This window comes from Schistocerca cancellata, chromosome 1 (assembly GCF_023864275.1).
Source record: "Schistocerca cancellata isolate TAMUIC-IGC-003103 chromosome 1, iqSchCanc2.1, whole genome shotgun sequence".
In the NCBI taxonomy this organism is placed as follows: Eukaryota; Metazoa; Arthropoda; class Insecta; order Orthoptera; family Acrididae; genus Schistocerca; species Schistocerca cancellata.
In genome coordinates this window covers 673,111,277-673,128,338 of record NC_064626.1, presented here as the reverse complement: position 1 = coordinate 673,128,338, position 17,062 = coordinate 673,111,277, and the positions used below count along the sequence as shown (strand labels likewise).

At 42.8% G+C, this 17,062-nt stretch overlaps 1 protein-coding gene across 3 annotated transcripts in view; it reads right to left on the bottom strand.

Annotated features, from left to right (window-relative positions):
* The window catches only part of LOC126184014 (titin homolog), a 156,802-nt gene that overhangs the window by 105,917 nt on the left and 33,823 nt on the right, over nt 1-17,062 (bottom strand). For all 3 annotated transcript variants that reach the window (XR_007536825.1, XM_049926370.1, XM_049926382.1), the window contains exon 2: nt 12,000-12,055. Coding sequence is in view for 2 of the 3 variants with exons in the window: in XM_049926370.1 (XP_049782327.1) it covers nt 12,000-12,055 (56 nt within the window). In the remaining variant the exon portion in view is untranslated. The remainder of the gene's footprint in view (nt 1-11,999; nt 12,056-17,062) is intronic.

The window sequence follows — 17,062 nt, the reverse complement described above, 5'->3', positions numbered from 1 at the left end:
ACCACTTGTGGCGCACCCGAAATCCCCCGTCACAATTTCGTCGGGGATACTTTCTGAGTATTTTGGTATAAGCGACCCGCATTCCCCAGTGGCATGTTACAGAGTAATCGCACAGTGTTTGATTCCTTACCACCATCTACCTTTGTATTACACAGATATCTGCACAACAGTGCAAAATTTGACGGTTTCAAAAGTTGCAGATCCAGAGCTACTGTCATGTGGTTTCGATCGCTGAGAGAACGGTTCAGCATAACGTCGTTGTGCCGCTCTTCCAGTGCACTCAGAGAACCCACACACGAGGTGCATATAAGCCAATTCTTCGTTAGTAAGCCTATCCATACTGCTGTGCATCACTGTTAACCAACACTGGCGGATAAACGAATCCGAGACAGAACCTAACATTACTGAAGGCAACTTTGAGGGCGAAAATAAAATGGCATTATTGTCGTCAACAGCAACTATTGCTTAGTGAATGGAACAAGATTGTATCCAGACAATACACTAAGCCCATAACGTTTCCGCTGTCATACAGCTATTTTCAGTGCGTACAGATACAAGGAAAAATGAGGGTAAGCAAACGAAATGCATTTACTCTGTAACTAGCCACCAGAGATCATGAGTTACCTTATACCAAAATAATCACAAAATATATCCGTACAGCCTCCGAAATTTGGTTGGTGGAGTTCTGATTCACCCTATACTGGGTGTTTCGCTATTCCTATTGCAGGCCTCTACGGTTTGTAAAGGGGACTTAGTAGATAAAGCTTTGATAAGGAAGCTATTCCTGGAAATCTAACGTTTGGTTGTAAACACAGATCGGAGACAATGAACTCTGACCTCCGTGCTCTACAGGACAACACGACGTAGCCATTGTTTCCCGTATTCGTCGTTGGGTTGTCTTCCATGTGATGAAGGACGTCCTCTTCAACGTTGTGTGCGCCGTGTCTATGGAGCAACCCTCTTAGTTGTGAAAGAACCAATTTCTTGCACATGTTGTTTTAGCCGCATGAAACTGGTATGTGATGTCATTATTAGAATACGGACTAAGGATGACGCCCTCTACTCACTTTGTGTGCGTATCGTGAAGCAGCAGATTTCAAATTCATCCGATTTTAAATTAACGTTATATGCAAACGGTACATGTCCAGACACGGATTCCTTACCAAAACCTTATCTAGGAAGTACCTTCTGCAGGCCCTGGAGACCAGTAATATCAATTTTGAAACGCCTAATATACTTTGTTATGGCGTCCAAAAGCTGTTAAATAGTACACATGCCAACAGACGGTTAAAAAGAAAAAGAAAAAAAAATCATAGCAGCGAAGCAAATGATCATTTGGCACCTTATACTTCTTAGTTATTAGTCTATCATAAAAGTCAAAGAAATACTTCAGCACGTATTAGAAAAAACTAGGTTGATAATATTCTGTACACGAAGAAAATACTTAGACTGTCTACTGTAACAATCCTATCAGTATTCGTAATGAAAAACAAAAAAGTCAGCTATGTTTTTCACTGACCCTGTCGCTGTATGCAGTACATTTGCTTGTTAACAAGAAAAAATGTTAAGACGCCAAAGAGCAAAATTATAAAGTATTGGCGTTGCAGAAGGCAGTGCCGACGACTGGTGCCTTATGACCACACACCACACAACAGTCAACTCCTGTTGTATCTTCATCTTCATCCCACCTGTCGCCGAGTTTTCACACCTGCCTTCAGTGTCCTCATTCCATTCCCAGCTCTCCTCCCTTGCCGGCCAGTGTGGCCGAGCGGTTCTAAGCGGTACAGTCTGGAATCGCGCGACCGCTACGGTCGCAGATTCGAATCCTGCCTCGAGCATGGATGTTTGTGATGTCCTTAGGTTAGTTAGGTTGAAGTAGTTCTAAGTTCTAGGGGACTGATGACCTTAGAAGTTAAGTCCCATAGTGCTCAGAGCCATTTGAACCTCCTCCATTGATACTGTAAATATCGCGTGTCTCACGTCCGCACCTTCTTCTCCGACAGGCAACTCTATGTCGCGCGTTCCGCTCTCAGTGGGAACCTGCCCAAAGCTGCACCCAACTGGTCGCCGTCCTCGGACAGTCTTCCTCACGCCCATCTCTGGCGGTCTCAAGAACTTCCCAGCACCTCCTATACTACGGTCTTTGACGTTTCACCGCAAGGCCTGGCAACGTCTGGTCTCACCGCCTTCAGCGACCTGGTTCTCTTTTCTTGACGTCGGCTTTGCATGTCTCTCGTTCTTCCAGGTCTGGCGGCAGATATCCAGCTGGCCACGCCCAGTGTCACTAGTGCCTTCTGCCAGAAGCCATGGCCGGCTTTCCTTCCAGGGGCGACTCACTGCTCCTGACTCCTCCCAACGCTGTCGACGAGGTGTCAGAGGCTTTCTAGGATCATTTCCCACACTCTGGACCTGGCTTCACCGTTTCTTCTCCTGCATTTCTTGTTCGGCTTGGCCGATCAGCAACCTCGCATCCCGGCGGCCTCTGTTGATTCGAGCGCCTGTCTCTCATTGGCTGCCAGCGCCCTGCCGCCGTACTCCTGGCCAGGTTTCCCTGACACGTCTCTGAATGCCTTACAGCCCCCACACCGCTCGGTGTGACTTGTCCCGGTGAAGCCGCCACTCTGGCCACCAGTCCCGGTACCTCCGCCCGCATCTCGTGGTCGTGCGGTAGCGTTCTCGCTTCCCACGCCTGGGTTCCCGAGTTCGATTCCCGGCGGGGTCAGGGATTTTCTCTGCCTCGTGATGGCTGGGTGTTGTGTGCTGTCCTTAGGTTAGTTAGGTTTAAGTAGTTCTAAGTTCTAGGGGACTGATGAGCATAGATGTTAAGTCCTATAGTGCTCAGAGCCATTTGAACCATTTTTTGAACCGGTACCTCCTCAGGTTCCAGCATCAAGGCCGCACATCGCAGATTCGCACGCCGCTGGCCTCATACCACTGGCACGTATGATGGCAGCCCACCCGCTTCGAGCCCGCTCACCATGGGCCAACACACTGGTGGCCTGCTTGCATCCGTCCACCGTTGGCGTCTCCCTGGTGCTTCTTGTACTATCAGCTGCGGCCTCCTGACTGCCAGCACCAAATCGATCCAGTGGTAGCATATCTCTGTCCTGTCGCCTCTGCTGCCTGCTCCTTGTCCTCAGGCCATGGCTCTTCCTTACATCTTCTTTCCTGCCTGTTATCAGAATTACGCCTTCATCCTCCAGACTCCACGGTTTTCTTCGGACGTCTTCCCTTCCGAATGTGTCTGTTAAATGTCTCAGAAACGAGGATTTTTCTTCCACAACGCGCACCTTCGTAGTGTGCCATGTGCCTTTGTCTCGAGCCCAAACACTATGCCGTTCTGCAATTGTTGTGGATCACATACGTCTTTGATCATTGTCCTCTCCTACATCCTCCAGAGTCTTCCCCTCTCGTGCAGAGTGCAGGCTTCATTTCTATGGGGCATCCCCTCCGGGCCTTTCTGTCTCCTGTTCTCAGCTCCACTCCTTCCGGAAGACTCCGCCGTCTCCTCCATGGGGAAAACGATTGCCATATCTTCGGATGTTGTCTCCTTCAAAGCCATGGCCTACGCAACGAGATGGCTCTGCCAATTCTTGCGAGGGCGAGAGGGATGTGGCGTATGTCTCATGCCTTATGATTCAGCCGCCCGCCACACGACAAAGTGATGCAGATTGATGCACGGTGAAGGCACTGCAAGTCGACGCAACTCAATTTGCGTGCCCCAGCTGCTGCAGTACTGAGGGCTCCACATTCATCGGAAACAGCCGTCACTAGATCGCAGCCGCGTGCCACGTGACACGAGGCTGTTACCTGTATTTCCTGGCCCTTACAGGACACCGCTCTGCACCTCGCCAATCAGTGTGAAATCCTGTACCGAACGAGATAGCGCAGTGGTTACCCTGGACTCGCATTCGGGAGGACGACGGTTCAAACCCAGGTCCAGCCAACCAGAGTGAGGTTTTCTAGCTTGTGCTCCGTCTCTAACGACCTCGTTGTCGACGGAGCGTTATACACTAATCTCCTCCTCCTGAGTTCCAGTTTGACCTCGATGATGTCTCGACTCAACATCAGAAGTGCCGCCAGGCTAGTCGTCAAAGTTGATCGCTCACCAGTAAACCCTGAGATATCCAGGGCCGCGTATACAGACTCTGACCACGGCAGCTATTCTCAGTAGTGATCGACAGTGTCCTTTCTTGTAGATTCAAGAACTGTTATTCTCGGTGGTTATCGACAATATACTTGCTTGTAGTTCAAGAGCTGTTATTCTCGGCCGGCCGAAGTGGACGAGCGGTTCTAGGCGCTACAGTCTGGAACCGCACGACCGCTACGGTCGCAGGTTCGAATCCTGCCTCTGGCATGGATGTGTGTGATGTCCTTAGGTTAGTTAGGTTTAAGTAGTTCTAAGTTCTAGGGGACTGATGACCTCAGAAGTTAAGTCCCATAGTGCTCAGAGCTATTTCAACCATTTTGTTATTCTCGATAGTGAGCGACAATACACTTACTTGTAGTTCAAGAACTGTTATTGGTTCAAAATGGTTCAAATGGCTCTGAGCACTATGGGACTTAACATCTGAGGTCATCAGTCCCCTAGAACTTAGAACTATTTAAACCTAACTAATTTAAGAACATCACACACATCCAAGCGCCTAGAACCGCTCGGCCACACCGGCGGCGAACTGTTATTCTCAGTAGTGACCGTCAATATACTTGCTTGTAGTTCAAGAACTATTATTCTCGATAGTGACCGACAATAAACTTACATGTAGTTCAAGAATTGTTATTCTCGGTAGTGACCGTCAGTATACTTGCTTGTAGTTCAAGAACTGTTATTCTCAATAGTAGCCGACCATGTACTCCTCCTGTTTTTCTAGAACTGTTATTGTGTTTGGGACAACATTCATTATATCAGGACGATCCTTCTGTTGCTTTACCCGGAAATTGTTTCTGTTGCTAACGCTGTAATATTCTTTCTCTGTAGCAAGTTCTGTTGACCTTGGCTACCTGGGTAACTTTTTCTTCTTTCGCGGTCATCAACCACAGTAGGATTCTTTTAGGCAGTAGATATGAATGCAAATCTGTCATCGGAACATGAAAATTACTATCGATAATGAGTTTTGATCAATAACATGAACAAGTAATTGACTGCATATGGTTCATCCCTTCGTATATAAAATATCGGAAAGCTAAACCAACACACATGGCCGACATAGGACGGTTATCTATATTACTATATCTACATCTACATCTACATTTATACTCCGCAAGCCACCCAAGGGTGTGTGGCGGAGGGCACTTTACGTGCCACTGTCATTACCTCCATTTCCTGTTCCAGTCGCGTATGGTTCGCGGGAAGAACGACTGTCTGAAAGCCTCTGTGCGCGCTCTAATCTCTCTAATTTTACATTCGTGATCTCCTCGGGAGGTATAAGTAGGGGGAAGCAATATATTCGATACCTCATCCAGAAACGCACCATCTCGAAACCTGGCGAGCAAGCTACACCGCGATGCAGAGCGCCTCTCTTGCAGAGTCTGCCACTTGAGTTTGTTAAACATCTCCGTAACGCTATCACGGTTACCAAATAACCCTGTGACGAAACGCGCCGCTCTTCTTTGGATCTTCTCTATCTCCTCCGTCAACCCGATCTGGTACGGATCCCACACTGATGAGCAATACTCAAGTATAGGTCGAACGAGTGTTTTGTAAGCCACCTCCTTTGTTGACATAAACATTGTTACCAAAAATCTCGAAAAGTACTTGACCGATTAACTTTAAATTTTTACTCTAATAAACGTTCGGAAGGACATATGCTACATATGTTTTTAATTTGTGTAATACATAAATGTACTAGCGAACTCCGGAATGCCTCACAATTGCTAAACATGTGCTGTATTTCGTCATATGTCTTAATCCCCTTCTCACCTCCTCTGTCTATCTCCTCCCTCCCCCTCTCTACGTCCATTTTCTACTCTCCTATTTTTGACCATCAATTCCTCCCCCTCTCTCTAAACTTGAACCTCGTTTATTTTTATTGCAAATTCAGATTTCGCAGTAGTATTCTAATCATAAGCTAATAGGCCATAAATACAACTTTCCCTTTTCTGTGAAAACCGACTGTGAGAAAGGAAACAAAACAGCACATTGTTTTGTGTACAATTTTTGGCTTATGATTAGAATACTACTGCGAAATCTGAATTTGCAATAAAAACAAAAGAGACTCAAGTTCAGAGAGAGGGGGAGAAGTAAATGGACAAAGAGAGGAGAGTGGGAAATGGGCATAGAGAGGGGGAAGGAGGAGATGGACAGAGCAGAGTAGGAGAAGATTAAGACGTATGACCAAATCCAACAAATGTTTAACAATTCTAGGCACTGCTGGGTTCGCTAGTTATTTATATATTACACATATTAAAAATATATGTAGCCTATATACGTCCGAACGTTCATTAGAGAATATCAGAGCGTTTTCTTAAGAGCGTGCAAAAATGTGACAGGAAACAAAGAATGCTTCACTGAACAATTTGAGGTGGGGAACCTGAGGTCGGCGAAGTAAACTTGTCTACAGCTTTGTCTAGCATTACTGTTTTCCAGCTTATTTACAACTAACATATGTGCACGTTTACACGTACTATGCTGTTTATTTACTTGTACATTCTGTATTTCCCGCAAGGAAACAAAGAGGACGAGCCTTATTACCAGGAAGTCATGCTGCAGGTTTTGTTTACTTCCCTGGTCCATAAGGTGGCTCTGATGTATCGTATTTACATCATCCCATGACAGAACGTGCTATGAATCAATGACAGACCCATTCAGTTCACAGTATATTCAAAGACGTGTAGTACAATGCGATGAAGGCAGTACCGGAACAGTATTTCCTGGTCGCTGAATTGGAAGATCATCTGACCTGAATCACCTTGATTATTTCCTATGGGGATATCTAATATTACTTGTGTATGAGGCCCCAGTGGATACGAAGATGGATTTAGTTACCAGAATTGTAGCTGCCTATGACGTGAATCGAAATATACCTGGGATATTTGTCAAGGGGCGTCAGAATCTTGTTCGCCAGCGTCATGCTTGAATTGAGGTTGATGGCTGTCTGTTTCAGCACATTTTCTACAATACAGTACAAATGGTACGTTCATTCCGTCAATAATGGTATTTGCACTTAACTAATGTAAATAAAAGAATACACAGTGATGTGATTTTATCCCTATTATCTCTTTAGGTTGCCTTTCCGACGCTAGGTACCCTACCCGTAATTGTTCAGTGGAGCATCCTCTATGTCCTGCTAAGTTATTACACGCTTACGGAAACACCATTTATATATGCATGGGAAAAAAACATTATATATATTCTGCCTCCATCCTCCAGACTCCAAGGTTTTCCCCAGACGTCTTCTCTTCCGAATTTGGCTGTTAAAAGGTCTCAAGAACGAGTTCTTTTTCATCAGGCACCTTGCAGTGCGCCATGCGCCTTTGTCTAGAGCCCAATATAGAATAAAGAATATGCACTGGAGAAAATATATATATACAGGGTGCAGAAAAATTGTGTCACGAAATTGTAACCCTGGATAGCTGATGCCAGTAGGAACCAAAATTAATAATGTTGTGTAGGTCGACAACGGACCATTTTTAAACTACGGAAACTTGGCATCACGCGCTCCGATTGGCCTTGGGATTGTCCTATTGCCGTTCGTCGGTTGACGGCAACGCTATGGTTGTCGGTTCACACATGCAATCGTCTCTCTCCCCGTCACTATCCCAACGTGATACGCACACGTGTCGAACAGGCCTTGCTGTTTGTCTCCAACTCACGTCAGATGCATTCGAAATAAGCCTCGCTTCGGAACACATGCACGTCACCTGCGATTTAGTCATACAGTAAGCATGGCGGCACAGTATTCGTTTGAAGAACAACGAGATATGGACTAGCTGACGGTAATGCGCGTCACACTCGACGGTTGTATGAGGAACGGTATTCAGCAAGTCGCCACCAACACCCTCAAACATTTACAGCAATTCATCGGCGACTTGGCGAAACAGGCTCGTTACCGGGATATCATGGTGATGCTGGAAGATCTCGAACACAACAGGATGCTGCATTTGTAGAGACTATTCTCGAGCGCTTCGAGAAAGTACCTACGACAAGTGCTCAAGCGGTTGGACATGACATGGGGGTCACTCATCGGTTAGTCTGGGAGGTTTTGAGGGATAAAGGCCAGCATACATTTAGTTTCCACCCTGTCCAAGACCTAAATCCTGTGGCGGACTATGAACACAGGCTACGGTTTTGCCGGTGGATTCTGTGACGTGTTGCACGAGATCCCGACTTCTCCACCATTGTGTTGTTTACCGACGAGTGCACCTTCCATCGGGATGGCCTTTGCAACACTCGAAACATTCATTACTGGCAAGGGGAGAACCTCACGTCACGTACGTCCACGGACACCAGGAACGATTTTTCCTCAACATTTGGGTAGGCATTGTGGGTGACCATCTGATTGGGCCAGTTCGTCTACCTCCTCGACTTACGGGGGCAAATTACCTTTACTTTTTGCAAGAAACTCTAACTGGCCTGCTGGAAGATGTTTCCCTGGACATACGGCTACGCATGCTGTTGCAGCATAATGGGGCACCCGCACATAACAATCCTGCTGTGCGCGGATATTTAAATGAACTCTTCGACGACCGGTGATTGGCAGAAGTACTCGTAGGACATGGCCCCCACGCGATCACCAGACCTCACGCCAACGGACTTCTTCCTGTGGGGATTCTTCAAGGTTCTAGTTCAGCCACCCGGACGCGAACCACCTTGAAACGAAGAGGAATTGATGGATCGCATTCAACATGCCGTCAGTCACATCAGGGCGATGCCAGGAATCTTTGAAAGAGTTCGGCAAAACACCATTTGACGTTACACAAGCTTGTGTCGCGTCAGAGGGTCGCCAATTCGAGCACCTGCATTAAGTAAACAATGTCCTAGGTCCAAAAAAGGCCCATTTCAGGGCCGACACAATTTGTAAAAGACTCACTGTACGCGAACTAATAGCTGTTGATGGGTTTGTTCCCGGTACGTCTTATCATGAAACTACAATGGATGTGTCGGGACCCGGGGGGATTCGTCCCCAGGCCCCCACAGTGGAAGGCTGGCGTGGGACGTAAATCAGTCAAGTACTTTTCGAGATTGTTGGTAACAACGTTAGACAACGACTTATCTTTATATCTTAATATAAATATTTAATATATAAATGGGATACGTTGTTACCAAAAATCTCGAAAAGTTTCCAGATCGATGCATCCATGTCGACAACACAGGGATTGCAATACCATATTATCAGCCGACACCGGGCTAGCAACTTTCAATTAAAATGTCAGTCCTGTCCGAGAATACACATAACAGGTGTATGAGTGCTGTTTGTAGACGCATCATTGACATATGGAAGTTTCAGACTGGCCGTGGGGCGAGCTCATGCAGCCTGATGGCAAGGCGACCGCTCACGATAAGCACGAAACCTGGGTTTGAGGTGAGATCTGGCACAAAGTTGCTCTGACGTCATTCCATTATACAGCTGATGGTTGTCCGTACGCAGTTGTGAATATATTTCATGTAGTTCCACCAGAGCCAGTCTTTACCATTACGAGTAAAAAGAATGAACTTTACAATTCTTTCCAAAACTTTTTTTATGTGATATACTGTAATTATAACAACGATAACATTACAACAATATTTTGGATTAGTGAGGTTTCAATTATTTGTGGAAAGTAATATGCAACGAAGAGTGTAGAAAGTTGTATCCACCGTCGATCGTCATCTTCATGGTTGGAATAGGTAAAGACACAACCACAGTTGCAGTTCGAGAGAAGAGCCATTGAAAAGAATACGAAGAAAAATGATAGCAACTAACTTTGTACAGGTCGCTACACATAATGATGATTACAGATGCATGCAACAGTCCACAAAAATGGTCTTAACACTTAACTTTCATTACAGTTGCGAAAGACGGTTTTTCACTTGTAAAACTTGTATATCTGCAACTGCGGAAAAAGATGACGAAAATCAAAGAAGACAGCATGTACAGGTACACTGCTTTTGGGAAATCGCAATATAAAAATGTTCAGAGGAAAGAGATCTCTGGCACCAGCTACAGGTTAGAAACCACGAACTTTGAGCAATGAAGAAAGCGTGTTACCAAGGTCAAAACAGTGTTTCACAAACCTCTTACTCACTCCACTGTAAAGTACTTCGAGCTCGAGCATTAAATTTCTGCAGTGGGGCGTAGCGGGTGACAAACAGGTAGTGACCGCGCGTAATTAAAAGCTATACATTTAAAAGGTCATAACTGCGCTCTTTCAGAATTATGACCCAAATTTTTGTGCCGCTTCGGTTATTGGCAATGGTATCTTGCAAGTGTGCTCTCCTCTCCTTAAACTATGAGCTCAAGTTGGTGATGTTCCCTTGCTGGAGTTACGTATTTTGGTCAGTTAGTATTCTAACCATAATTATAATCTCACTCCATTATAAATAGACGAAAATAATAAGGAACAAGATCGCCATGACGTAAACCATCAAAAGCTGCTGTAATGCCTATCCGTTCACCGTCAACGTGTTTCGTTCAAGCGAGCCTCTCCAAGTTGCGAATTAACATTACATCAGGTTAATGTGTTTCACGACAATATATTTTCCTCAGTCTGATGTACTGTTAATACGCGATCTGAAGACGGTCGTTTGGCCGAAATTGGTTGTCCTTGGAGAAATAACATTACAGCAAGTTTTGGTGGTTTCGTGATTCCATTTTCGAAACGGATTGCAGCTGTGTAACAAACAACGTTAATGAGGTACTGCCTGTTTTCATGTATGTCAATTATTCCTATTGCATTCAAATGATTTAAGAACTCTAAAAGAACCATAGTCTTATTGTTCAGAATAATGTAATGAGGGCACCTGGCGTGCTTGTATTTCTCCGACTTGCAGCGAAACAAGAGCTGTATCGTTTGTGAGATACAGGGGCGAGGGCGAGCCAGTGTGCCGGGATTTACCCCAGTACACTACTAGTAGCGCCACGTCACCATAACGCGCCTGCGAGTACTGCACAATAATTGCACCATAATTAAGAATAAAATCAAAAGTTAAAATTGCTTTTGAAACTTTGTCAACATATACTTTAATGTAATAATGTTTTAAATGTCAAGTCTTAGAGTGATTAGATAATACTTTTCCTAAATACATCGTTTTAAGAAAAAAATATGTGGTGCCAAATAATAAAGCTAGAAAGTCATAAATTGTTTATAATGTGCACTTGTATGTCAAAATTAACTGGTGCAAGTCTCAACATGATAAAACAAAAATTTTAATCCGAATCCATGTTTTTAAGAAAAATTGAAGACACTAAATATTAGACTTAGAAATGTGAAAAATTTTGTGATGCTTCAGTTCAAACTAAAAATAAATACTAAGTGACCCCATTAAGCTACCTCTAATAGTTTTCGAGTAATTCAATGGAAATTAAAATTGGAGCTAAAACATCCTTAATTGTAGTACATTAAGTACTTTAATACCAGAAAATTTTGGTTGCAGCACATGATAAAACCTATTAAATAATAGAGTTATGACAAGTTTTAGGATAGAAAGATTTACTGTCAGTAGAACATAATGAATGCTTCATGTTATGCGTGAGAAACTGTACTAAGTATATGTATCCATTAGAATTCCAAATCTTCATTTATAATCATAGTCCTGATCCCGCTAAGAAAATAGAGAATAGAAACATTTCTTTCAGTGGACTGGACAAGAATGGACGTGCAGACTGGGAATTATGGTCAGTATGTTCTCCACCGCTTTCTGACTGACCACAAAAATGGTTGGCAGGCACTCGTAAAAGACGGTAAACTACCCGAAGTTTTAAACCCGCGTCCCACAGACTGAGTATGTTTTCCATCAGATGACATTCAAATATTATCACTACGTAAAACGTGCGAAAGTAAGGATGAAATGGGCGGCTTACCTCAGTTATTAGATCCGTTAGTGAGATTCTGTTCCACAGCGCATCACGAACGAGTTCTGGAACATTAAAAAGACTGTAAGCTGACGAAAAGACGCATATCAAGGAAGTAAAACAATAAATTATAGTAAACTGTTCATAGTGTGTTTGCGTGTGTGTGTGTGTATGTGTTTTATTGACATTACTACCACTCCTATTGGTTGCTTCCAAAAGTATTTCACAATTTCGTAAAATATTAAACTCCCCTTAGATAATTTAAGCAATTTCATTGCGCCCCTAGTACCCTCCTTATAAAGGACGAAATCCCTACATTTTTTCTAGTAATAATAACTTGTTTCTTGAGCACCTTTAAAAGTCAGTTTAATACTCAATGCTTGTGACGTAATTGTGAATTCCAGAACACAGTCAACGTAAAGCGATTTTGATGTGAAAAGTCTATCGTATCAAAATACGAAGACGAACCTTGTGAGACGGAAAAGGTTATGTCATATCTGATTTACGAGCAAGGGCAAAATAGTGGGAAAGCGCATCTTACACCATCACAATCGAAGCTTCATTCTTTATCTCCAGGAATTTTAAATCATTTATTTACTCTTGCATTAGGAACAAGGATTTTGCATACACGTTGTATGACGTTGTAGAGTACTTCACTTTCATATGCACATTCCTTCTAAAAGGATCTTGCGGTAATGAAGCGAACCGAGAAATCTTTCACTCACATTCATAGCAGTCAAGTGTACTCGACTACTGTGTGCCACGTAGAACCGAGTATTTATTCACAGATAATCGTACAAGTAAGCTGCGTTGTTTCAAGACGTAGTGAAGGATTGACAGTTGGGTAATGTAAGAGATTGAACACATTTCATGTTCAGACATAATTATGTCAGTGTCTTTTATCGAGTTCGCTATAATTATTTTTGGGGAAATTTAAGCAATATGTTGCCCGAGAACAATAGCCTAAGCATCTGTCATTTTTATTAAACATTCTTTATTTTGAAGGGTTCTGTCAATTACCATATCCTTTTTCCAGTGCCACTAGAATGTGATTTAATCAAGGATTCTTCCTAGAACACGCTTGATCTTAATATCGTTGCTTTTGGGTTCCCTGTTCCACTGGGAGTAATCTCACTAGTAATTAGTTAACGTGTTATATCCACGCATCTTTCAGTAACGTAATTTGTCCTCACGTGGGCATTCCGATTTGTAATTATGACTTCCGTGTGCTCAATTTCGCGATTGTAAGTACTTCGTGTTCAAAGCGTTAATGGAATTCCACTGGTAGCTGTAAGTTTTCCTAACCCTTGCTTCTTCTGCGTAGCATATGTTTGGAACTGTTACGTGGTCGGGTTGTAAGGCTTCTTGCAACTTCAGCTCACACATTAATCCGTTATGTCACTACATGTACTCCAAACTAGCTTAATGCAGGAAGTGCATTTTGGTTGTCTGTGGAGCTAATTTAATCAAAAACTTAAACCAAAACTATTATTTTTCCTTAATTTAAGATACTACATCTAAAAGAGAAAATATACTCGCAATGCAGGTGCTGGAGGTAAAATTCACATAGCAGTTACGTGTTACATGAAGAACTACCACGTGGGTTCCACTGAATACCTAGGGGTGACAATTACGTACAGTTTAAATGGAACCATCAAACAGAATATTTGTGGGGCAGGCGAACCAGAGACTGCGTTGGATTGGTAGAACATTCAGAACGTGCTATAAAGCTACCAAAGAGACTGCCTGTACTACGCTTGTCCGTCCTCGCGTATTAGCGTGCCTTATGTGATCCTTACCACATATAGGACTGACGGAGAGCATCGAAAGACTTCAAAGACGGGCAGATCGTCTTGTTTTAGCGCAAAATAGGGCAGAGAGAGCCACGGGTATGATGAGCGAGTTGGGGTGACAATCATCAAACAAAAGGTGTTTTCCATCCGGCGAGATCTTTTCACAAAATTACAATCATCAGCTTTTTCCTCCGAAAACCAATATATTTTGTTGAAACCCACCTACTCATGGAGAAATGATCATCGTAACAGAGTAAGGAAAATCAAACGTTACACGGAAAGATATAGGTGTTCAGTTTTCCCACATGCCTTTCGAAAGTTGAGAATAGAGAAATAGCCTGAAAGCGGTTCTAGGAACCCTCTGCCAAACACTGAAGAGTGAATTGCAGAGCAAATTATCCAGATTCTACAAGCCTCTGATTACTGCCGCGTAGTTTTAAATTGACTGTATTCTTCTCTCCTTGCAACGAGACCATTTGGGGATCAATATATTCTAATAATCCTTGTAATTCCTGTGTTATATACGGATACTCTATGCCACACACAAGATTAAATCTCAATATCCGTAATTAAGGTTACTCCTACTTCCTACTTTCACAATACTGAAGAAGAGGAGAAGTTCAAGATATAACTTAAGTTCTCTCATTCATCAGTTTTATTTTATTAATTTGCACTTTATTGGATGTCTCGTCAAAGAGACAAAATCGTTTAGTATGTCACGAGATATCCAGAACTGCTCGAAAACAAATCTGTAAAATTTACCAAAAATATAATTCTCCATCATATCAATAACAGTGAAAATAGCAACATAAAACACACAATATAGAATTTTAATAAAGGGCAAGGAAATCAAAGCCTGTTTGTAGAATAATCCCGGCATATGTCCGGAATTATTTGGGAAACGGTGGAAAAACATATTCAAGATGGTCTAATAAGGCACCCCGCTTCCTGTTGATGGGACCAGTCGTCGCACTTTCCAGTTCATTTCATTGGTTTACATCAAATTGATCTGAAGTACTTTTATATGGACAATTGTACCTACTATTTCTTTGATTTCAGCTAATTAAGCTCCCATGAAATAATTAAACTCATAAAATACTTCTAAATGGAAGTGAAGGAGTTCCCTGTAAGGGGAACTTCCAACCTGAATTTCAAAACATGCAATTTCTCGTGAAGAGGTATCAAATATTGTGAAAGCTGTTAAACAGGTGTCAACACAGTGCTGTGAGCGCTAATTACGTGCTCGCACAGAAATATCGATTCTCTATCTCGTTTCCACTGAATGAATGCGTTTATTTCTTTTAAAGAAGCTAAAGTTTCTAACAAAAAATCTCCTAAGCGATTATATACACTGCGTCAGAACCCCAATAGCAGTATTTAAAAAGAAGCCCGTGTAAGGTTCGTGAATAAACACCACGAATGACACATGACTAATGTAAGTTGCGTGAGGAATGGAATTACTCAACGTAAACAAGTTTCAGTGTATCTAAGCAGAAGATAGTCAATATCCACGAGAGCTTACCATCACATGAGACCAGGTATTTTCTGTTTCATTAGTCGTGTCACAAGGGAAATCACGAACAGAATCATGTGTAAGAAACTGGATGTATAGGGTATCAGTCCTACCACAACTTACTAGCTGAAGCCAAAAGTTGTTATTTTCCAGCTCATTATTCGCTATATTATTCAGCTTCTGACCTGAATCTACAGCAATTAGGCTTGGTCATCAGCTAAGAAGACAGTCTTATAGTTACACATACAGTCAGCTTTAGAGCTGCCCGTTACAGCTGAAGACAAGTCGTTAACGCATATAAAAAAACTTCCCTGACGTAGAACACTGAAGATCACCCTAAGTCATACACCAAGATGACAAAAGTCATGTGATAGCAATATGCACCAATAGATGGCGGTAGTACTGCGTACGCAAGGTTGTTGTTGTTGTGGTCTTCAGTCCTGAGACTGGTTTGATGCAGCTCTCCATGCTACTCTATCCTGTGCAAGCTTCTTCATCTCCCAGTACCTATTGCATCCTACATCCTTCTGAATCTGCTTAGTGTATTCATCTCTTGGTCTCCCCCTACGATTTTTACCCTCGACGCTACCCTCCAATACTAAATTGGTGATCCCTTGATGCCTCAGAACATGTCCTACCAACCGATCCCTTCTTCTGGTCAAGTTGTGCCACAAACTTCTCTTCTCCCCAATCCTATTCAATACTTCCTCATTAGTTACGTGATCTACCCATCTAATCTTCAGCATTCTTCTGTAGCACCACATTTCGAAAGCTTCTATTCTCTTCTTGTCCAAACTATTTATCGTCCATGTTTCGCTTCCATACATGGCTACACTCCATACAAATACTTTCAGAAATGACTTCCTGACACTTAAATCTATACTCGATGTTAACAAATTTCTCTTCTTCAGAAACGCTTTCCTTGCCATTGCCAGTCTACATTTTATATCCTCTCTACTTCGACCATCATCAGTTATTTTGCTCCACAAATAGCAAAACTCCTTTACTACTTTAAGTGTCTCATTTCCTAATCTAATACCCTCAACATCACCCGACTTAATTCGACTACATTCCATTATCCTCGTTTTGCTTTTGTTGATGTTCATCTTATATCCTCCTTTCAAGACACTGTCCATTCCGTTCAACTGCTCTTCCAAGTCCTTTGCTGTCTCTGACAGAATTACAATGTCATCGGCGAACCTCAAAGATTTTATTTCTTCTCCATGGATTTTAATACCTACTCCGAATTTTTCTTTTGTTTCCTTTACTGCTTGCTCAATATACAGATTGAATAACATCGGGGAGAGGCTACAACCCTGTCTTACTCCCTTCCCAACCACTGCTTCCCTTTCATGTCCCTCGACTCTTATAACTGCCATCTGGTTTCTGTACAAATTGTAAATAACCTTTCGCTCCCTGTATTTTACCCCTGCCACCTTTAGAATTTGAAAGAGAGTATTCCAGTCAACATTGTCAAAAGCTTTCTCTAAGTCTAAAAACGCTAGAAACGTAGGTTTGCCTTTCATTAATCTATTTTCTAAAATAAGTCGTAAGGTCAGTATTGCCTCACGTGTTCCAGTATTTCTACGGAATCCAAACTGATCTTCCCCGAGGTCGGCTTCTACTAGTTTTTCCATTCGTCTGTAAAGAATTCGTGTTAGTATTTTGCAGCTGTGGCTTATTAAACTGATTGTTCGGTAATTTTCACATCTGTCAACTCCTGCTTTCTTTGGGATTGGAATTATTATATTCTTCTTGAAGTCTGA